The sequence below is a fragment of the Bidens hawaiensis genome, unplaced genomic scaffold (assembly GCF_021521415.1).
Source record: "Bidens hawaiensis isolate Kalapana, Puna unplaced genomic scaffold, B.hawaiensis_p1.1 tig00010854_1, whole genome shotgun sequence".
Lineage (NCBI taxonomy): Eukaryota > Viridiplantae > Streptophyta > Magnoliopsida > Asterales > Asteraceae > Bidens > Bidens hawaiensis.
In genome coordinates, this window is record NW_027491837.1 from 106,913 (window position 1) to 131,775 (window position 24,863).

Sequence of the window (24,863 nt, forward strand, 5' to 3'; positions counted from 1 at the left end):
TATATATATATATCGTCTCTTCTCCTTTTTGATTTTATTATTATTACAATATGGTGTGAGTGTGTATATATATATATACTGGGCTACAATACCATTACACCCTAAAATCAAAAACCTATTCTTTGCTGACTGGGCGCCAAGTGATAGGGAGGGCAGGGATCTGATTTGATTATATAGGAGATATTATAATTTCATATATTAGTTTTGTTATTTTTATAAACTTCATTAATTAATTTATATAATATTATATGAGAACCGGTTAATATATATAAATCATTGGTTTAGGTTATTTCGATGATCTCTAGTGTGTCACAAATCTCATTTATCGATTCTCGCTAATCTTCTTGTTTCTTTTGTTTCGGTGACTGGATGGTGATATATGAAATCATTTGATGTTTGGATTATATATTTTGGGTACCCGTTAAAAACTAAAGGGATATTGGTTTTTGATACTCTTAACTTTCACCAGTTGGATGATAACACTCTCAACTTATGATTTGTTACCCACCACTCCCAACTTTCACCCTATTTGTTTCTGGCACTCCCGAACTTAACAGACCTTAACTCCGTTAATTTTCTTACTGACGTGGCATATTTAACACATCTCCTTCGCTGACGTGGCATCTTATTTATGTTGACTGAACATTAACCACCCACGTCCACCTTCACTCCGTAGTCGTGGTGGTCACCGCCACCGTCGTCATCATTATCCCCCGCCTTCTCCTCTTTCTAGCCACAACCATTACCCACCAAAACTACCACCACCGTCACAATCCACCTTTCTTTTCTATTTTCACAACTTAAAAAAAACACCCATTCTCTGTCTGAACCAATAACACACCCCAATCATTACCACTCTTGATGAAATTGATCATCGTGTTTTTGATTTAAAACAGTTTCTGAGTCTATTCATTCATTAAGTGTGTTCCGATTCACAATATTGAGAGAAGTAGGTTTGATGACGTTATCCATGGATGTCATAGGCCCATAGTTGTGAGCACATATTCATTGAAATCTCAGCTTGTTGTTGCATATTGGAATTTACAAATGAAAACATATTGGAAATATTTCTTTTCAGGTGCGTCATTGATCTACTAGGATTTGATTATGTGTTTGTTTCGAATCGAGTACGTTTCAGATTCAATATCGTGTTTGTGTTCATGTTGTCCGATTTTATTTCATTCGGTTCAGATCTGTGTTACGAATTCAAGGTAGGTGTTGCTGGTTGTGGTTGCCTAGTTGGTGGAGATGGTGGGGGAGGTAGGCGGTGGAGGTGGGTGGTAGTATATTATATGGAATTAGTTTTTTTGAAAGGTATTTCCACATAAGCATGCCACATGTGTTAAAAAATGCCACGTCAGCAAGAACACTAACGGAGTTAGGGTTCGTTAAGCTCGGGAGTGCCAGAAACAAATAGGGCGAAAGTTGGAAGTAGTGGGTAACAAATCGAAAGTTGAGAGTGTTATCAACCAACGGGTGAAAGTTAGGGGTATTAGAAACCAATATCCCAAAACTAAATAATTATTGAATGGTCCGTATAACTTTTGAAGTTATCATGTTCGGGTTCGTTTTGGTTAAACGAGTCTCGGTTTCTTTTTTCTTAGGCCAAGCCTATCGACATGCGGTTCGCTTCGACCAACATCTCACTCGGTATCTAACGATAATTTTCTTTTATAAAAAAATTTCTAGCCTCATTTTTTGGGTTGTTACAATAACGGTGACCAAAATATTTATCATATATATAACTTTCATTAGACTATGAGATTATAGGAATTCGGGCCTGTTTAGACTCATTTAAAAGGTGTGAAACTTTTTAACTTGTAAAAAACGAAACATTTATTGTTATATATGTTAGATCAAATTTTGTGTACTAATTACATTGAATATGATACATTAATTGGGTAAGTGTGTGCTCCGTACCTCATAGCAATGTATATTGTGAATTTTCAAATGGTATACAAATAAATCTTTGATTGCCTAAAAAACCTAAATGACATTAAAATCATAAATCTATATTTCTTTTTCTTTTAATTGTTTTTTTCACTAGTTATGTATCCAACATTCATGTTCATCACTTATTAATTTATCTAATACGTGAAGACTTCATACTGCATAAATCATAGTTTAACCTAAGTTATAGTTTTTCAAAATAACTCAGTCACTAGAAATAATATAATTATATTCCCTATTAACTAAGCGAAAAAATATGAAACACTTATGTAGCACATGGTAATATAAAAAGATACAAGTATACATACATGAGTGGAACAAAGTACTGAATGCATAAGCTACAAAAATTAATTCTAATAAAAAGCACATGTAAGCATATCTGAATGACGCAAAAACACAAGTATGCTGTTGCATTTATGTAGAAATCCAAACCAAAAAAAATATAAAATAGTACCAGAAATATAATGACCTTCTTTACTAACAACAATCTTCAATCAAACCTTTGATTCAACACAAACCAAGGATACAAATACAAATACAAACTAAAACGAACAGGGCCAGCCTCAAGGGTGGGCGAGCTGCACCCCTGGCCATGGTCGTTTTTATGAGGGCCTGAAATTATATATATATATATATATATATATATATATATATATATATATATAAAGGATCCAATACAATAATCCTTTATCGTACAATAGGTACGCGACACTCTGAAACATCGATTTTCAATAGTCACACTAACCCTAAAATCACACTACGTGAGCCGGTCTTCGTTCACCTTTGCTCCCATCGATTCCGTCCACCTTCACCATCATTGTATCAATCCGTCACGTCCAACGATTCCATCCACCATCGTCTACCGCAGTGAACACCTTCTTCTTTCGTCACGACCATCAATCGTGTTCACAGGTCAGTTGATAAAATTGACCAACTGAAATTGAAATTGTTGAGCCTAATTAATCAATTAACCTTGAAATTGATCCAATTAATCATCAATTTGAAGCTTCAATTGATCAATTTTTGAGTTTTGAGTGATGTGTTTTAACCTTGAATGTATCAGGAATTAAGCCTGAACGTTTAAGCTTTTTTTGCCTAAACGATTTGATTTAAACCTGAACGTTTAAAGGTTTAAACTTGAACGTTTAAAGGTTGTGAAATTGGCTTAAACGTTTTATTGTTTTTAACCTTGAACGTTAAAAGGTTGCGAATTTGGCTTGAACGTTTAAGTGTTTTTAAACTTGAACGTATTTCGCGTACGTAATGTACGTTAAGCAATTATTATACGTTAACACACCCCTATTGTTAAGTTATCGTACAATAATCCTTAACGTACAAAAACGCACGCGAATTACGCTTAAGGAAAAAAACAAAATGATCAAGACAAAACCAAACGCTCAAAGCCAAAGAACAAAAACACCCAGAGCCAAAATACAAAAAACGCTCAAGAAATCCATACTATGCTCAAAACTGTTTCGTGAAGAAAAGTAAAAAATTGATCAATTGACGATTCAAATCTATTTTTTGGGTGAACCAATTGTTAATTGGATATATATATTGACGATTTCGTGATCTTGTGATGTGATTTCGTTGATCAATTTCATGAAATATGTATTTTTGTACGTTATACATTAAGGATTATTGTGTTCTATTGGTGTGCGATAGGTATGGTATGAAAAAGGTGTTAGTTTTTTCAAAGGTTTGTTAACACAATGTTGAGTTTTCAATTGATAAAAATGATTATTATCTTAACTATACCACACACAAATAGGCAAGTGTACATATCGTATATGTAGTAAAGTATATGTACGAATCAAGTATCGATCCACAGACACACTTATAGAGTTATACTAAATCGCTGTATTTATTTAACCGGAAGTGAAGGTCATTTTGGTTTTGGTTTTAGTAAACGAGTTTTAAGAAACATAAATTAAAAGACAACATTTTTGGGTTTTTTATTTTTTAAGGTAGAAAGAAAATCAAAGATAAAAGTGTATCATCTTGGTTAAAACTCCTCTTAACTTAGTTTAATAGTTGATTAACAAATATGTGATTTTGAGCTTCCTATGGTGATTAAATGTGAGAATAACATTGCTAGTCATGTTATTCCATGATAATTAAGTAAGAGATAACTCTTGACCCTTTTTACTAAAACATCATTTTATGTACGCAAGTGGTTTTTGATAAAGATAAGTTAACTTACTCTAAATGTGAGACAATCTCACTAAATTACTAAGTGAATTGTCCTTGATACTTTAGTAAAAATAATTTTGTATTATACATAAAATACCAATTAAGATTAGTTGAGTCTTAAAGGATTAACCTTGAATTACCAAGTGTTAAACCGCACAACTCTTGAACGATTATAGAACTCATGTAATAACCACTCAAGAGTTGCTTTGGGTTGGTTATGTTGCACACTCAATTAACGAGTAATTAACTGATCTTAGTGGACAAACACCATCAATCTTTTTTCACAACATTGTTGATAATTCTCATTCTAAAATGGTCAATCACTAATAATATTCCATTTGGTCCATGTCAATATTATGATTCATGTTTTTCCCCCAACAAAGCCCTTAAAGGAATGGTGATTCCTCGACTTATCATCAAGCTCGGAATCTTGGCGGCTCATTAAAAGAGTCTTAAGTTATTCCCCAAACCCTTACAAAAGTGGCAATTCCCCGGCTTATCGTCAAGCTCGGCATTTAGGGGGTTGATTTCAAGGATTCTTAATTTATCAACCAAGTCCTTACAAGAATAACGGTTTCTCGATGTATCATCAAGTTCGGGGTCTTCGCAAGACTAGAAATTTCTTGGCTTATCGTTAAGCTTAGCATGTGGGGTATATTTTAAGAGTATTTAACATTCCTCATTAAGTGATAATTGCAACACAATCATTAGTTATTATAAAACCGATCACATGTTTTATTATCATTATTAAACTTCAATTAAGTTTCATTAGATACCAGTAAGATGAAACTATGGAAGTTTAGCCACTAATAGACATGACGATAATTATCAAAGTAATAGATACAAACATGATCAAGTTGCAACAATCTAATCAATTTGGATGACTAATCTTTTATGCATAGGCTTCTCCCAAAAGCTTAATTTCCTTAATCTTCAGGGGTTGGATTAATGAGATTGATTCTCTTATTAATAGTGGTGGAAGGAAGTGGTTGGAGAGTATTGAATGCTCCTCCAAAGGGTGTTCAAGTCCATTAAATGTAGGTGTAGAGCATTCAATTTATATACTGATCAGACCCTCAAGGCACATCCATGTGAGTTAGTTGGAAATAAAACTACAAAAATAATAGGTTAGGCATAAGAATTTTATAAACATATTCTTCTTTGCATATTCTATTTTAAAGCGCAGTAAAGGTTGACATGGTAAACTCGGGGATGACGTAGCATCATTTTACAACTTCACGGGTCGGAGTAGAAGTAACACAAAAAAATAAAAAAATAAAAGCCGTTAGATGATCCATGAAACGGAAGCCCTATAGACACGCTCTTGATCAAGATAGACACGTCTCATGTCATAAGCCATATGGGTGGATATAGGGGAGTTTTTTTTTGAGCTAATAGGATGATTATTGGCACAAGTGTATAGAGACGGTTCTTTGTTGTTTGAACTATCATAAGTAACTTTCATGCTTCGTCACGTAGGGACATGTACTCACCTTTCATGTAAACATCACAACCGTTTTCTGTGGTCTGATCGGGACTGATGATGTTACTTCTTAGGCTTGGAATGAAATAAACATCGGATTAGAGTCGGTGTTCACCAGTCTTGGTTATGAACAAGATTGTCCCCTTTCTCTTAATATCCGCACACGAATCATCACCGAACTTCACCCTTCCCAAAATCTGCTCATTTAACTCCAAAAAATAAGACTGGTTTATGGTTATATGTTTTGACGCTCCGTTGTTAAGATACCAAATATTCTTCTCCTTAGACTCGGATTTGAAGTTCTTTGGTATCACTTTATGTTCATTAGGGTGGACCGTTTCATGTATACACCTCAACATGAAATTTGCCAGGTCATGTGGTTCGGTCTCAACAATGTTTGCTTCCTGATCAGTTTTATGCTTTCATTCCAGACACCTCGAGGCAAAGTGCCCAAACTCATCACCCCAAAAACATTGCACCTCAAATCGATTCTTCTTACCCTTTTTGTCGGTCATCAGGTCGGTTTTCACTAGGATTACCCGAACCTCATCCTTGTCCTCCACCTCGGCCTCGCCCACGACCTCGGGTGGTCTGACTTTCACGACCACGTCCCTTAAACTGATCATAGGAGCGACTCTTGCTCGATTCGGCTTTGGTGAGCATTAATTTGCTTTGGTTTTCTACTTTTCCATCTTCGTCTTTTATTCGTTCTTCATACACTTTAAGACGACCTACAACATCATCAAAACCAATAGTTTTTAAATCAACTACATGTTCAATTGAAGCCACCATGTGAATGAACCGAGCCCTTGGTAACCCGTTTAGAAACTTTTTAATCAGTTTCGTTTCTTCAATAGCAAAACCAAGAGAGGCTGCTTTATAAGCAAACCCGGATATCTGCGAAGCGAACTCATCAGTCGTACCAGTCTCCTCATTTTTATGTTCTCGAGATTTGACAGTAACGTCTGTAGTCTCACCTCTCTCACCCGGTCCCCCCCGAGATGACGAGATTTAATTGCATCCCACATCTCCTTAGAGGTTTCATTATTTCCAACCTGCATAATCTGCCTTTCTGGTAAAGCTTGGAATAAAAGAGCAATTGCCATGTTATTCTTTTTCACATCTTTACTCGTCCCTGGATCAATCATCTCCCACAGCCCATGCACATTGAATATAGCTTTCATACGCATGGACCATATGGTATAGCTGGTCTTGTTGAGCATTGGACATTGAAGTGAAACAGAAGTACCTTCCTTTGTTGGCGGCGACGCGTTGTGTCACACCCAACCTACGACGGAAATGCCAGGGCGCGAACTAATTGCTCACAGCTTTTTAAAGGTTACTATCATGCATTATTAAAAATGACAATATCTATTAATTAAATTAAGTTTTCAAATAAATCAAATACAAACAAACACATAATCCATAATCATACAACATTACAACTTATATCACAAATGATCTTGATTAATTATTCTCTAACTTAAATTCTTCACTAGGTCTTCACCAACCTACATTAAATTTCTACGATAACCTGCATATGTGTATAAAATAGAATTTTGACAACAACACATTTTAAGTGAGCAACACACCAGTTTAAATGTACATATAGTATATATAAAAATAAGTAATTGCAACAACTCATATGAGAATAACAAATTAACCAAATGAGCAAGTATAACTAATATGTCGAGAAGCACAAAGCCTCACGACTGGCGTATGATCATACTAGACTGAGATTATGTTGAACCTCTCCGAATGCGGAAGCATACAAAGCAAATAAGCACATAAACAAGTAAGGTATAAGGTGTTAACACATAGGACAAAGTTGCAGTTTTTGAGTATAAGTATATATAAGAAATATAATTTACGCATACGTCCCCAAAACGTGAAAAAAGAAGTAAAATAGGGGAATGTGATACTCACCTTAACAAACGATCAAACGGGAAAGAAAACAATATAATAAGAATGTGGATGATGGATCACGCCCTTCGAGAAATACCGACAAGATGTCTAGCAACGAACAATTATGGAAACGAATATAAATAAGTGACTAGATAATGATTCAGAAATTTTAATGATCGAGTATAATCATACAAAAGCTATTTATTACAAATTTTATTACTTTGAAATACAAATTTTATTTATCAAGCTTTTAATTATAGAAAATACATAGAGATACTTAATTACATGTTTTTAAATATTTCATAGTTTATATAAAGTGATTCGTTTTAAATATTTATTTTAAACTAATAATATGTTTAATGTATTCATATACATTTTTATTAGTAATAAAGCTTTCTTTTATAATAATATAGATAAAAAATAATAAATAATGATATTTATATAAAATAAGATCTTTTATAAAATACGTAAGCTATATTTTTAATATGTGAGTTAACAGAGTTATATTATGTATTCTAAACTAAAACCTTATTAAAATATTTAATTATCTAATATATATATATATATATATATATGTGTGTAAATAATATGTACACATGTATATGGTTTTACTCAAGGATCGAAAAAAGTGACTAATAAATATGTTGTTTTTAACAAAATACCGATCAATAATTATATTTTTAAATATTATTAACATAATTTTAATTATTAATATATCAATACTTAAGCTTAATTAAAATAAAATAAAAAGATAAAAAAACAAAGGCTGCCGAGACTCGAACCCGCGTAGCACAGAAGGTTCAAGCTAAACACAAACACAGCCAGACCAACTGATCTAGGATGATCAGTTGGTGAAACTTCGATACAAAAATATATAATTAGATGGCAAAAAGAACTAGATTCAATTATGAACCCTAGAATCTCAAATCGTTCAATCCGTTAAAATTTGATCCAATTAGCATTAGGGTTAATGAGCAGTAAACAAAGACGAGTCTAACCATACCAGAAATTACCTGACACGATGATTATAAGAGGTTTAATTATATAAGCAGATGATGTGGTGAAAATAGTCAATTAAATTAACTAAATTAAACAAGTAATAAAAACTAGACCTAAGACTCAACTACACAAAACACCGGTAAGTGAAATGATCAATTTTACTAAAGCTAAGTAAGTCCGGAATATCGAACCCACAGGACTCTATAAATTATGTAAATTAACTAATTAGACTCGACTTACGACACGACTATTTATTATTAATGTTTTAAGGGGGTTTTTAAACTAATATTAAACTAAGAAAGCAAATAGTAAACTAGAAACAAGCAATAAATCATAACATCGAAACCAATAAGAGAAGGAATCTACCTAGGTAAGAATCCCATGTATCAACAATCATCAAGAAATGGGAAACCAACATGATATGGTAACTGATTTCTAAATATATTCATCTAACAAACCCTAGAGGACCCTCGATCGCATCAAGTAAAATCCTAAAGAATGAATATTATATTATTAAGCAATCAGTTGGATTGATTTCCTCACAATCATCAATTAAGGTTAATTAATAGTATCTAAAGTAAGTAATCTCATGAAACACTAAACCCTAGATAACTTGATAAACTAAACGCGACATCATGAACAAGGATGAACACAATAACCAAGCAAGAATACTGTCACTAATCTAACCTAGAATGCGATTTACCAAGATACATGAACAACTCCTCACCTCACAACTATTGGTGTTTAGCAGAACATTCAAAATCCTAATCAACGATTAACAAGATTCTGTGATCTAATAGGCCTATTCAAGTCACAATAATCAAAACCCCAAGTAATAATTAAACATAAACCCTAAATCTAAAGAACACAATCAAGAGATAAAAGATCTATGTGAAGCAATAGTTAATAATTAATCAAGATAACAAACATTCATATGCATCATGAAAGCAAAATCAAGTCTTTACTATTAAATTAACAAATCCATAATCAAAACAATAGTCCAAAGCAAGAATCAAGTCAAAACCTGTTCATCAAACCTAGGTAGACATGAAGTCTAGCCTAGCATAGTCATAATCAAAAACAAATAACTAGAACAAAGAAAAAAGAGAAAAATCATGAAAGATAATGAACAAGAACAATGAAAAAGAACGAGAGAACCCGTCTTAATCGACCCTTGAACACTCGTATGAAAGCTCTATGATCTTCTCTCTTCCTAGCCTTTAAAACACCTTCAATCTTGGCTCTATCCCTTGGAAAATTGGCTGGAATAACTTATGAATTCGTCTAGGTTTGCAAAGAGATGTTTATATAAACGAGTCGGGCCTTTAATTTGCAAATTTTGGCTGATTAGAGTGCCTAGGCGCCGCACGGCCGGCCTTGGCCTCCTCGGTCGCGCAGCACGACATGTACCAGGGGGGATTTCCGAATTTTCTTTTTATTTATTGCTTAATTATGCTAGATCTCTTCCTTGAACTCCAAGCAACGATAGGAACCTTCTAGAACTTCTTTTCCTTAACTCTCAAGCCATGATTCTATAAAGAAAACAAATCAAACACTAAGTGAAGCAATCATGTAATCATGGAAGAGCAAAACAAACTTAAACTTCACATGAAATGATATAAAGAATTAGATTTAACATGCAAAACACCAAAAGATATAGAACACGATAAACATCAAATAAACCTGACTCAAACCTAAATTAATAAAAGATAAACGAAACACGAACTAAACCGAACTCAAAACATTAAATAAACAAAACTTTACAAGGGATTTGAGATGTATAAATAGATGTATATCAGTAGACGACGGCCAGACGTGGTTACATATTCTGATGCAAACAACAACGAATAAGTAATTAGTTATGGGGTTATTGACGGTGAGGGTTGTGAGGTTGTGCAGGCGTGGTCAATTGGATTATAATGGTCATTCTGAGGTGTAACAATTTGCGAGTTAGGTCTGATTCGTATTATAAGCAATTCATATCAAATAATATCGATTTTACATAATTACGATTGTCGGTTGGCCGATTAAGGTAAGATTAACAAACTGCAATAATCAGTTTCCTAGTTTATGGAGAGAATTAAGCAACAAGAAATCCTAATTGGGTATCCAGCTTCTATATGGGTCGAGTATGAACATGGGTAACGGGTTATAATATGTAGATTTTGCAAAAAAGTCCTTGTACTATAGAAGTGGAAACAAATTGAGATTAAAGTTCAGGTTAGGGTTTAAAATGTATATAAATCAAAGTTATTTATTATATATTAAATAAATATAATAAACGATTATTAATAAAATAATAGATACTCGATAGACGTGATATATTATTGATACAAATTTCCCGAACACAAATCGGGTCAGGTAACGGATATAAAATATTATTTTGAAAACCCGAGTTGTTACAGTCTCCCCTACTTTAGGGAATTTCGTCCCGAAATTAAAGGATACTATAACAACACCAATTAATTTTTTAAGAAAGATTAAGAATTTTAAATTAGACCCAAAATTAATCATAATACAGAACTTTGAATAGTTGAAACAACGTTTCAAATGAAAATCCGATAAGAGAACTTATATATAGGATGTACAACGGCGTATCCACCATGTCCTTACATCTTTTCGTTTGTACCGTTAACTCAACTACTTTCGATTCTATATCATGACACACAATCTTACGCACCATGATTTCCATGCGAGGACTTTGATAATTATGCTCCGGACCATAATTATTGTTATCGTCGGATGGTCCACATGATTCGTCTTATCATGTGGGTTTACAAAACATTTGAGTAAAACATGATTTTGAGGAAACAAATTTTTTTAAGGAGTTTTAATTTAAACGCCAGAAATTCACCAATGTGTAAAATAATTTCAAAAGTTGCAGTAAATTTTAATAAAACAAAGAAATTATAGATGACTTTTAACGTAAACATACAAGTATTTAAAGTTTAAGAAGGGGTAGCTTATATATAGTTAAGGTTAATGAAGGTAAAGAAATAAGATAGAAGTAGGCTTTAATAAACAATCTATTAAACAAAAGAGGCTTTATTCATAAGATAGAAGATAAATAACGGAGAAATAATTCAAAGCCATAAAGAGGCGTTACAATACGTAATTAAGAAAAGACAAAAGAAATTAAAATAAAGGGAAACGGCAAAAGTCTTAGGGGTACTTGAGTAGCTTAATTGACGTGACATGAAACACCCTGAGCAGTTGCATTCATAGGAATTTGAGCAGTCAAGGTAGATTGATTTGGGGTAGCTTGAATAATGTGAGCTTGAACAGTTTGCAAGAAGGTTGTTTGGTGGAAATATGTCCAATAAACTTGAGCTTGTGGTTGCGAGGTAAGGTTGACCTTGATTGATGGTAGGAGCTTGAGGGACATGAGGTTGATGGGTTTGATCTTGATGAGCATTGATACGATTAGGACACAAATTACGTAGGTGATTTGGGTTTCCACAATGGTAGCAAGCACGGGTATTAGGAACACCGGGTTGAGCACGAGGGGTAGGTTGTTGTGGGAAAGCTTGTGTAGTAGGCGGGACACGGCAGGTGTTAGCAAGATGGCCATAACGGTTACATTGGGTGCAACGACGACATAGGGATTTAATTGGGTGATGATGGTTACAAATGGAGCATAACAGGTAAGGACCGAGGTAAGGTTTCTTGTTTGAGGAGACTTGCGGGTGGGTAGGATTTGTTTCAGCAAGGTTCTTACATTTCTTGTTGTGAGGATGAGTGGAGGTAGATGGTTTGTAGTCACCAGAAGAGGAATTAATGGGAAAAGTTGAATCAGTTGCATTGATGTCCTGAATTCGGGTCATTACGCTAGGGATCGCAGCAACTATCTCTTTGGCGATACAGGCAGCCATACGGTGATTGTGAGAATCAAATGATTGATGTCGAGGATAAAGTCGGTATTTTGAATGAGACATTCTATAGGGACCAAAAATGAGGATTTATAAGATGAAGGATAAATTAAGGAAATCATAAGAATAGTAAAATGTTTAACTATGAAGATAACTTATAATAATGTTCTATTAAGAAGTAAGGGGACTTGCGTCATGAGGATTAAAAGTAAAAGTTTATAAGATGAGGGGGGTACATTGCGTAAATAGTTATTGGATGATGTAGTCAATAAGATTAATGTGTGATGACTACATGAGGAGTTAAGTCGATTTAAAATTTAGATTTGATTAAGTTTACAATAAACAAACGAAATATAAATTGTGGATGTTGGCCTCCCATGAGCTTTCCATGGCAATTTGAATGGCCCAACGAACTAACAAAAAACAACTGAGTTGGACAGCCCATGAGCGTTACATGGCAATTTGATTGTCCCAACTAATTAACGAATTAACAATGCAATGAAGTTTGTTGGCCCAATGAGCGTTACACGGCGTTTTAACCGACCAAACTAAATAACGAACTATCGAATTAAATATGGGTAGTCGGAGTATCTTGTGTATCACCACGTTGATTACTCCAACAAAAATACGACAACAAGTTAAGAAATGGATAGTAGGAGTCCCCATGGGTTCCATGGATTTTTTACCCAACTAACCATTTAAATAACGGAACACTATAATCGGGAAAACAGAGTTTATCCACGAACGATCGTGAATTCGGTTTAAAAATATCATAGGGGTGCAACCACTAATGTGGTCAATGTTGACAGCTTAGGGTGTCGGTCATATGGCATTTATGGGTCTCGCTCGGGTCCATAGGGTCGAGTATTGTGGTCAGGTTATCATCCAGGTAAGGAATAGCGTCTTACCTTTGGTTCTTGGAACCATTTTGCCAGTGCCTAACTCACAGTTTCTCTTCCCTTTTCATTTATCGTAGGGACATGCCACATAACCTAGCCTTAAGGTGTACGAGCGAAAACAACAGATGGGAATTCTTAAAGAATTTCCCGAAAATAAAAGCAATCTAATTTCAAAAAGTTTTCTTTGAATGTTGAGGCATAGTCTCGGAGTTTGTGTGTGTGTGCATAACAATAAATAATAAATAATTATATAAGAAAGTTGTAAACAATTTAAAATTGAACACATAAAGGTAAACAGATAGGCACGTATAGGGTTTCTAATCATGTGTCTAAGGCAATTTCTAACGACCTATCTTAAACCTTCGGCTTTGATACCAATCTGTCACACCCCAACCTACGACGGAAATGTCGGGGCGCGAATTGATTGCTCACAACTTTTCAAGGGTTACTATCATGTATTATTAAAATGACAATATCTATTAATTAAATTAAGTTTTTAAATAAATTAAATACAAACAAACACATAATCCATAATCATACAACATTACTGTTTTGGTCAAAAATCGGCTAAGGATCGAATAACCAAATTTGTAATGTGAGGTATAGTGCTACGATGACAATAATGATTATATGAACAAAATAAAACACCGTGATTTGTTGCGAAGAAAAAACCTTGATCTCGTTAAGATCAAGGGAAAAAACCCCGGGTGATGACAAATCATCTATCACCAATTTATTAATCAAAATCGGGTTACAATTGTGGAGTTTATGATCAACGAATACAATGAAGCTAAGTATGTGTGATTACAGAGAGTTCTCAGCTATTGTTTACGAGTGTGAGCTAGTAAGTGAGTGCTAAACCTAGTTGATCACAACTCGTTATAAACAAAGAAATACCAACTAACTACATCTCCTATAATCACGCTACTATAAGGCCCCGAACCCGGTAGCCCTACTTTAGCGTCGGATTTACTCATAAACACAGTTATTACAAATCAAAGTTAATTAAAACTTTCGCGGAATATAAAACTTCGATCATTCTTTACAAAGCATTACAAACTTGTCTTTAAATCATAACATAAAACATCGTGTTAAAACATTATTTCTTTTTATCAATAGATACCAGCCATTCAATCCATGCCATGTGCCATCCTCATGCTAGTTCTTTAATCTGCTCACCTGCGTGCATACTAAAAGTCAGCTACGCTGAGTGAGTTCTAGTTAATCAAGCAACTTACCATACAACCATTACATGCATTATATATGTATCCGAAGACACATAGTCCACTGTATAACCTGTTCACCTTACCACTTAACCGCCTCTAACCACTTAGACACTTGTTTAAGGAAGCACATAGAGGCTTACCCTCCCACGCACTCACGTTATGCCACTTTACTAACGGAGGTACATATAGGCTTACCCTACCACGCACTCACGTTATTCCACCTTAATAACGAAGTCACGTATAGGCTTACCCTACCACGCACTACCGTCATGCCACTAACACCCTTACTAGACCCCTATCCACTTCTATTATACTCTACTTCTACTTGTCTACGACATACTTTAAATCAATACATCATTTACGTAGTAATCAAGTTACATCATAACATTTACACACACTAAAAACCACTTGTAGAACATTCCCATTGGCGGTACGCGCAATATCCGAAGATCGTTCACGCATCGACAGTCACCCATTCATAACATCTATATATATGTATATCATATCATACATTATAGCATACACTTACCACTTAAGGTAAGTGTATTCACACTTCACATCAAGTATGCACACAGCCCTGAAAACATAACAAGGAACATGGGGCTAGAAACTCACCTGAACTCAGTTACGTTCACTGTTAAAGGTTATTCCTTTCTTGAGTTGTGCGTGGCTAACTGTATAATAATTACATGTATCAATTAACTATCACTACTCATCGTATTTCTAGTTTAATTATAACCCTCAATGGACGGGAGTCCGGGGGCAGTGCCCCTGGCAGCGGGGTCTAGGGGCGGCAGCCCCTAGCAGGGTCCAATAGGTAGAGCCCCTGGCTGGAGCCGAGTTGCCAGGTCAGCTTAGAAAAATTTTATTTTCATTAACTGTCTTAACACATTTTCCATTAGGATTTTAAATTATTATTTAAATCGCTAACTCATTAGCTTTAACGAATTAAGCCTGATTCGTTAACTAATTCGTTATCTTTCGTGATCTGATTAGTAAGCTGATTCGTTAGTCTGGTTCGTTATCTTAACATAGTGAATGGGTAAGTAACGAATCACTTGATTCGATGTCTTAACATAATGAACTGGGTGTGTAACGAATCACTTAACGAATTGCTTAACGAATTGCTTCTAGTTCGTTATCTCTTCTTAACGAGTGGTCATAACGAATAGGGTTAATTCGTTATCTTTTCCTTAACGAATTTGGATACGAACTAAGGCTAGTTCGTGAATCTTTCATTGACGAGCCACATGACGAATCACCCTTAGTTCATTAACTCCCCGTTAACGAATTAGGGTTAGGTCAGAGAATGTCAGAAACATTCTCTGACATTCCCCTTACCTCGTACACACTTTCAGGCACCGCTTTCGCCGGAAAATCGGGATCTCGCCGGAAAAACGAGATCTCAGCCGTTTCACCATTCTTCGTCCCGTTCGATCCAGATCTGAGCTAGGGCGACACCTAATCTCATCTTAGGTTCGGTTTATACCCGATTCCACCTGGATCTCATGACTTTAACAGTTTAAAGGTGTCGGCTTGTCATTTCGTGACTAAATCTAACAGGTTTGAGCTCAAACAACATCATACTATCATTACCTTGGATCGGGATCGGTTTTCTATCTTGGTTCGGCTAGAGAAAAGAGAGAAACTAGAGAGAGAGCTTAAGTGTGGGTTTTGGGTGGTGTATGGAATATGTGTAAATGAAAGGATTAATGGGTGATTAAGGTTTATATATGTGGGTCATGGGCTTGAGCCCATGGTCCATCTTTCTTCCTTTCTAACCCAAGTCCATTACCCATATTACTCAACCCAACACAAGCCTGACTCATAATAACTCCTACTTAATTTTCCTACTAACCTGAGTAAACTTTCTCACCAACAATAAATAATATAATTAATATTATTTTATAAATTTCGGGATGCTATAGCCACTCTTCCCACAAGTCGTTCCATCTCTTTTGACCACGTGCGGGAGTCGTCCAGTAGAATAAAAATATGATGACCAAGTCGTCCAGCCATTATATCTATCAAACACAACACCACTCAAATACAATCATTAGTAAACAAATAATACCAACGATCCTTGATCTTGTATAACCTGGAGCATATCCCAAGGATAATTGATCCATAAATTATTCAAGGATAGAGGATCCTCAGCAATAATTCTATGCCCTAACAATTGCCCCCAATTCCTGAGAGGCTCAAGGAGGCTTGTCTGTGCAAGGGTTTTGGATCCACACTATCAGGATTTGCTTTAAAATGGCTGCTAAGTCTTCCTCCCTTTTCTGTTACTTCCTTTTCACATTTAGTTAACTTGTTCAACAACCAATTTTCTTGCAGTAGGAAATTTGAGAAGTTAACTAATGACTTATATAGAGTTGTCCAACCCAATGATGAATCCCTTAGGGATTTTGTCACAAGGTTTGGCAGGGAGGCCCTAGAAATCCCTAATGTTGACATGGCTACAGCTGTAGAAGCTTTCAAGATGGGGCTAAATAGGGGCTCCCCATTTTATGATGATCTTGTGATGACTCCTTGCAGGTCTTTAGATGAAGTAAGGAATAGAGCACTAAGGTTCATACGGCTGGAGGATTACAAAAGGATCCAAGAACGATTAGGGGCTCAAACAAAGCAAGAATCCCCTGACAAGAATAAAGGATCCTCGTTCGGAAACAACAACTCAAAGCCGTACTCCAAATTTAATAACCAAAACGTCCGAGCAGTTGAAGAAGGAGATGATGATGAAGATTACCCAAGCATCTCAGAGTATTGCTTCTCTGTGGATACTCATGGCTTGATTTGTGCCATGAAGGATCTAGGAGAGAAGGCAAGGTAACCTCGAAAGAACGAGAAGTCAATGACCTTCAAAGACAAATCCAAATGGTGCGCGTTCCGAGAGGATTTTGGTCATATGACGGACGATTGCATCGGTTTGAGGAGGAAAATTGGATACCTCCTAAGCAATGGCCATTTTAAGGAACTGTTGGGAAGAAAAAAGTCAAGGATCCAGGATCCTGAATAGGTAACTCAAAAAGCAACTCCACCCCATCAGATGCTCAAGTGATCAACTTCATCTCCGGAGGCTCAGATATATGTGGCACTTCTTTCTCTTCGGCAAAAAGACACGCCAAAGAAACCAAGCTGGAGAATGGAGAACGACCAGTCATATCCACCACTTTGACGACTGACAAAAGGATCTTCTTCGATGTAGAAGATAAATTAAACATCCAGGATCCACATCATGACGGTTTGATTGTCACTTTTTTTATTGATAACCATTATGTACGCAAGATCCTAGTCTATGGTGGAAGCTCGGTCAATATCATTCAACGCGATGTACTTCAGAAGATGAATATCCCGGATTCAGAGATCATCCTAAGGACATCGGTGTTAGTTGGTTTTAGGCCTGTAAACGAACCGATCAAACACGAACATGGGCTTGTTCGTGTTCGTTCGTTTAACTTTAGGCGAACTCGAACTCGAACTCGAACACTAAATCGAACATGAAATAAATGTTCGTGTTCGTTTGTTTAAAAAGTGGTCATGTTCGTGTTCGTTCATTTAAAAACTCAACGAACAGTTCGTGAACATAAACGAACACTTGAACGAACACTTAACGAGCATTTAAACGAACATATATGAACACTAACGAACATAGAACATATGTGAACACTAAATGAACAATAAACAAACATAAATGAACGGTCATTAATCGCATAATTCATCCAAAAATTACATCCAAACTGTTGTTTACAAGTACATGAAAAGAATCCATCAAGATTCTATCAAAAATTTCATCATAATTCAAACAAAAAATCAACCGTTCATCCTTATTTCATCCAAGACGTGTTATCCAAAGTCTTCCATCCATGTTAAACCTATAATAAAAGAAAGATATATGAAATACATGTTATTAGTGGTTCTAATGTACGTTTTATATTTGCGAAACCAATAACACAATAATTAAACACTTCACCATATTTTCATTCAAGCATGATGTATGCAATATCGCCATTTTCCTATGGTTAACAATGAAAAAATATTTTAGTAGTAGAATAATAATGATATTATAGTTAAAAGAATAAGCAAATCACCTTGGTTTTCTTTTTATGTAATCCATAATAATGACGATACCAATCAGCTCCACAAACAAGCGTGTCTACCGTCTCCGTTCCTAAACATGAACGATGTGGGTCAATAACCCTCCCACCGGCGCTAAAAGCTGATTCGGAAGCAACAGTTGTAATCAGAACAGATAAGATATCAGCCACCATTTTAGACAAAATTCTATACTTATGTCTATTTTCCTTCCACCATTTCAATGAATTAAACTTTGTATCAGCCTCACACAAGTATACCCCTTCATCTAAATAAGTGGCTAACTCGGACTTCACGTGTTCAACGGTGTTAACACTTCTGATATGTTGGGAGAACTTAGCGCTACCTGTATTCATACTAAATCGAGAAGTGGTGAAGCTAGAGCTGTTAGAAGTACTAGCTTTGATCCCGCTTCCACTGTTGGATTGAACATTATTAGATTCTTTATGTGCCTCAACATATTCTTCAAACAAATCCTCTAAAGCATCACGAACAATTTGAGCTTCTACTTCCCATAAACCTTCAGAATATATTATCTTGAAAGAAAAATTGATTAACTCCATTTTATATCTAGGATCCAAAATAGCACCAAAAGAAATCAACATATTAGAAGAACCCCAATACTTATCAAATTTTCCTTTCATCTTAAGGGCCATTGAATTCATGCAATCATCCTCATTTAAAGCTACTTTATCCAATGCTTCCTTTATAACATATAACTCACTATGAAATAAATTAGAAGTCGGATACTCGGAACCTACAAGATTAAAAAATAATTAAACAATAAATAAAATATTACATCAGATCACTTAGCTTAAATTTGAATAAAATGAATAAAATATCGGATACTCGGAACCTACTTTATCCAATGGCCAAATATTACATATTTGAAAAGGACTTTGTGTTAGATCAGATCAGTTAGCTCAAATTTGAATAAAATACAAACATATATGAATAAAATACAAGGGATATAATCATAACGTCAGACATAAATTTTGAAAGCAACATATAAGCTTATTCAAAAAGGTTGATTATTCACGACATCATGTATTCATATTGATGGAGAAATGGAGACTGATATATAAAAAGGATTAACAATCAATTTGGAAAGTTCTATGCAGAGATAAAGCTAAAATAAGAGATTTTATTGAGACTTTTTGCCTGAAATTATTTTGGTAGCCTCGTTAGAGAGTGAAAGGAATGAGCATACACTGTCGACTTTATCCCAATCATCACTACTTGGCAATGTTGTTGGTGCATAATGTCAGTAGTTCATAGTCTAGTGTCTGTAATCCAGTCTGTAATGTTATTTGTGTTTTGTTTATGTTTAAGCGAAGTTACTGACAAGTTCGCTTATCAGGCGAACTTGTTAGTCAAGCGAAGTTAGCAACAACTTCGCCTGAACATATCAGGCGAAGTTGTCGTGTATTTATATTCCTAGGTTACGGTTTGTTTAAAGAGTTGAAGTGATCATTATCGAAGGTACGAGAGCTGTAACGTGAGGACGAGAGTTCGTGTCTGTAATAGTGATATTGTATCACGTGTTTTGGTTATAATATAACGTGTTCGTTTATTCGTATCGTGTGTTTGTTTGATTCGTGTTCTACGCTCGTAACGACCTACGCAGGGATTCCGCACCTACGTAGATCGAGATATCTCGTGTAGATCCATCCAGGGAACCTACAATTGGTATCAGAGCTATTGCTCGATTGTGTGGTTCGGGATATTCACGCGGGTGTAGAAATCGTCCCGTTTCGACTATTCGCGGGACGTGTTTTCTGTGTTTTTGTGTCATTCTTACCTCCTACCATCGTATTCAACCCTTTACACCGTCAAAAACCTCGAAAAACCCAGAAATCAGATCTGCAGAAACTTCGTGTTCATCAGGCGAAGTTGCCGTCACTGTTCGTAGGGTTTCGGCGAAGATATAAGGTTAAGCGAAGTTATCCACAACTTCGCCTACCTTCTCAAGTTCGCCTAACTCAAGCGAAGTTCTCTACAACTCCGCCTACCTCCTAAGTTCGCTTACCTCAAGCGAAGTTAAGAATCAGCGAAGTTCTTCAGCGAAGTTAAGACTTAAGCGAAGTTATCCGTAACTTCGCCTACAGTACTTTTCAGAAAAATTTTTTTTTTTTCGGGTTTCTTAGTTTTTGAGAAAGATGTCGTCAATTAACATCTCAGAGTTAGTTAAGATGGAAGTAGAAGCAGGGTCAGCTACTAAGGCCCCAAAGTTGCTTAAAGGAACCGACTTCGTTGCTTGGAAGGATCGGTTCGAACAATATGTCAAGTACCAGGATGCGAAAATGTGGGTATGCATCCAGGATGGTTATATTCCACCAACTATGGAGTACGAAGGTCGTGATCAGATCAAAAAGTACAGCAAAATGGAAGAAGAAGAGAAAAAGATGTATGATGCCTAGAGTAAGGCTCATGCTGCTATCACTATGGCTCTTCCACAAGAGATCCTTCATACTTTTAGAAAGTACAAGACAGCAAGAGAGCTTTGGGAAGCTCTTGAGAACCGGTTTGAAGGAAATGTGGGAATCCGTGCTTCGAATATCAAATTGCTCAAAACTCAATTCTCGGTCTTCAAGTATCTGAAAAACGAATCACTTGATGATATCATCACCAGATATTATCATCTGATGACTGAACTCAGCAACTATTCAATTGCATACAAAGAAGATGAGATTGTTGAGAAGCTTGTTGATGCTCTCCCACCAAAATGGGAGATGTATACTGTGTTGATGAGAGAAGATAAAGACTTTGCTGACTATGACCTTGAGACAACAGTTAACAAGCTCCGAACCTTTGAGCTTAACATGGTTAGAAAGGAGACACCTACGGATCAGGTTCAAGATCCAGGTATGTATGGTGCTAAAGTCAACTCTAGTTCAGGTTCGAAGACTGAATCAGCTGCCTACTACTCGAAGGGAGAGTCGTGTGAGACGACCCGAGGTAGAGCTCACCTCGGGTCAGTCGTGTTTTCTGTTTGGTTACGGTATGTAACGTGTTTTGATTATTATATAAGAATCTGCAGATTTGATTATCCCGTTCTTGTATTTGTTCTTGTATTTGTTCGTGTATTTGTTCGTGTACGTGTTTGTGTTCTTCATCTTTACACCAATAAACGAGTCTAGGAGGATTCCGCACTCCTAGACCTCGTGCGGATCTCGTATCGATCGGCGACGCCCCGGGGGGACCTACAGAAGGGGCTAAGATGATGACACGTGGCAAATAAAACATTTATTTATTAATTAGTATAGAAATATACCTTTCAAACGTGATTTGAAATTAAAATAAAAAGATATTAATTAATATATAAGGGTAAGGTTAAATTACAAAGTTCTAAGAATTGCGAGATGAAATCTAATCTTGATATTAAATTTGGATGATTGAGATTAATTTAATAAATAAAAATTGATGAGAAGGGTATGAAGGTAATAACCTACTTATGATTACTCTCTCTCCACATACAAGGCACATGTCAACTCCTCCATTATTTTAAAACGTCTATAACTTTTCTATATGACATTTTTTTAGAACTTTTTTTACCATAAAAACAAGCGTTTTATAATCTTAAATATGAATATCATATTGTTATATAAAAATAAAAAAGTTAGTGGGTATTTTTATAGTGTGTTATTTGATTGTTCATTGTGTTTTTTTTCTATGCATTTTGTTATAGATTTTGGTTATTGTGTTTTTCAACTGGTACTCATATTAAAGATAAAAATTAAAACAAATATTACATCATTGTGTCTTTTTATTCGTCATTGTGTCTTTATGCTCAACATTTGTCTTTCTACTTATCATTATGTTATAATTATTGTGCTCAGCATTCACTTAAGTTGAGAAAATAGTATTATGTTCATTGTGTATTACATTCAAGTCATTATGTAACATGTAGATTCCATTGTGTTTTACGTTCAGGTCATTGTGTTATATGTATTCACCATTGTGTCTTACATTTCGGGCCATTGTGTTATATGATTCATTAGTGTGTTTTGCGTTTCATGTTATTTTGTAATATGTATTCATCATTTTGTTTTATGTATTAGATAATTTGTTGGTATTTTTCATTATATTAACATATTATTACACAACGGTGTTATTAGTATTTAAAAAAAATTATCCGTTGAAAGACACAATAGCGAAAAAAACACATTGACAAACAAAAAGACACAATGACGAAAAAAGACACCATGTTAAGCAAAAGACACAATGACGTAAATATTTTATTTTATTTTTATGTAACAAAATCATACCCATATTAAAGATAAAAAAATGTGTATTATTATGGTGAATTTTATTTAAAAAAAGATCATACGAAAAAGTTATAGACGTTTAAAATGATGAGAGAATTAACATATGACTTGCACGTGAAGAGAAAAAGTGTACACTATTACTTTTATACCCTTTTTTCCTTTGGTTTTTACTTGACTCAATTATATATGATTTTTTGCACTTCCCATTTTTATTGTATTTTGTAAATAACTCAACCCTAGGGTCAAGTCATTCTACAAAGGGTAACAAAAATGAGAAGTGTGAGAAGCCATTAATATTTGACATGTGTCAAGTGAGGACCAAAAGAAAAAGGGTATAGAGGTAATTGTAAACATTTTCTCTCTCCACATGCAAGACACATGTTAATACCCCGATCGTTTTAGAACGTTTATAACTTTTTCGTATGATATTTTTTTTTAAAAAAAGTTCATCATAATAACAAGCGTTTTTTTTTATCTTTAATATGAGTATGATTTTTGTTATATAAAATTTAAAAACAAAAATCACGTCATTGTGTTTTTTTTCGTCATTGTATCTTTTCGCACACCATTGTGTCTTTTCGCTTATCATTGTGTCTTTTTTCGTCATTGTGTCTTTTCGCACACCATTGTGTCTTTTCGCTTATCACTGTGTCTTTTTTCGTCATTGTGTCTTTTCGCACACCGTTGTGTCTTTTCGCACACCGTTGTCATTGTGTCTTTTCGCTTATCATTGTGTCTTTTTTCGCCATTGTGTCTTTTTTCATCATTATGTCTTTTCGCACACCATTGTGTCTTTTCGCTTATCATTATGTCTTTTTTCGTCATTGTATCTTTTCGCACACCATTGTGTCTTTAACTTGAAACGTAAAACACAATGGTGAATACGTATAACACAACGACCTAAAACGTAAAAAACAATGATGAATACGTATAACACAATGACCTAAAACGTAAGACACAATGGTGAATACGTATAACACAATGGCCTAAAACGTAAGACACAATGGTGAATATAATGACTTGAAACGTAAAACACAATGGAAACAACATATTACACAATGGCACAATGAACAACAAAAAAAACATAATTAAAAAACCCATTATTTTTTTTTTATTTTTATATAACAATATGATACTCATATTAAAGATAAAAAAACGCTTATTATTATGGTGAATTTTTTTAAAAAAAATAATGCCGTATGAAAAAGTTATGGACATTTTAAAATGATGGGGGAATTGACATGTGCCTTGTATGTGTAGAGAGAAAGTCACCAAAGGTGTGTTATTACCTTCATGCCATTTCCATCAATTTTTATTTATTAAATTAATCTCAGCCATTCAAATCTAAGATCAATAGACATGATTCCTTCTCACCCTTCTCATTTTTGTTGTGCTTAGTATTTTAACTTTACCTCTCAACCCTAATATCTAAATGTATATATTGATGAAAGAACTTATGAAAATAATTGAATTACAAAAATATGGCTTCACTTTTTTCTCATGTGCCAATACTTCATCTCCCGCACAAGCCCTATACCTCATACGTAATTATTTTCCTTCTCACGTATCATATGACGCAACACATCACATCTTGCTCCGTTATTGGCTGAAACCGAGAATCTCCTGCGCCAACTTTAAATCCCGCGTCATCCTCTCATGTACCACCAGTTAGGGGGGAGGGGTGGTGGATGTGGTGGCATCACTCATCACACACCCCACCCAATTATATGGTGCCACATCACCAACACAAAATCCATCACATGTGATGGTTTTTTACTAGGGGTGGTGGTGTGGTGTGATGGTGTGTGATGGAATTTTTTATTTTTTTTTTGTAACTTAAAAAATTATAACAATATTTAATAGAACTTAAAAACAAAAACAATAGTTACTAGAACATAATTCAACTTAAAAATTAGAATTAAAATATTAAAAGTTACAATAAACGTCTACTCTTCGTCTGAATCCGGGAATTC

At 35.0% G+C, this 24,863-nt stretch overlaps 1 protein-coding gene across 1 annotated transcript; it reads right to left on the reverse strand.

Moving 5' to 3' along the window:
* Nucleotides 1-18,507: 18,507 nt before the first annotated feature.
* LOC143536610 (zinc finger BED domain-containing protein RICESLEEPER 1-like) lies at nucleotides 18,508-19,278 on the reverse strand. Its single transcript, XM_077030558.1, has 2 exons — nucleotides 18,619-19,278; nucleotides 18,508-18,543 (listed from the first exon to the last, which is right to left on the reverse strand). The coding sequence occupies exons 1-2, from the start codon at nucleotides 19,276-19,278 to the stop codon at nucleotides 18,508-18,510; spliced, it is 696 nt and encodes a 231-aa protein (XP_076886673.1).
* Between the last annotated feature and the right edge of the window lie 5,585 nt (nucleotides 19,279-24,863).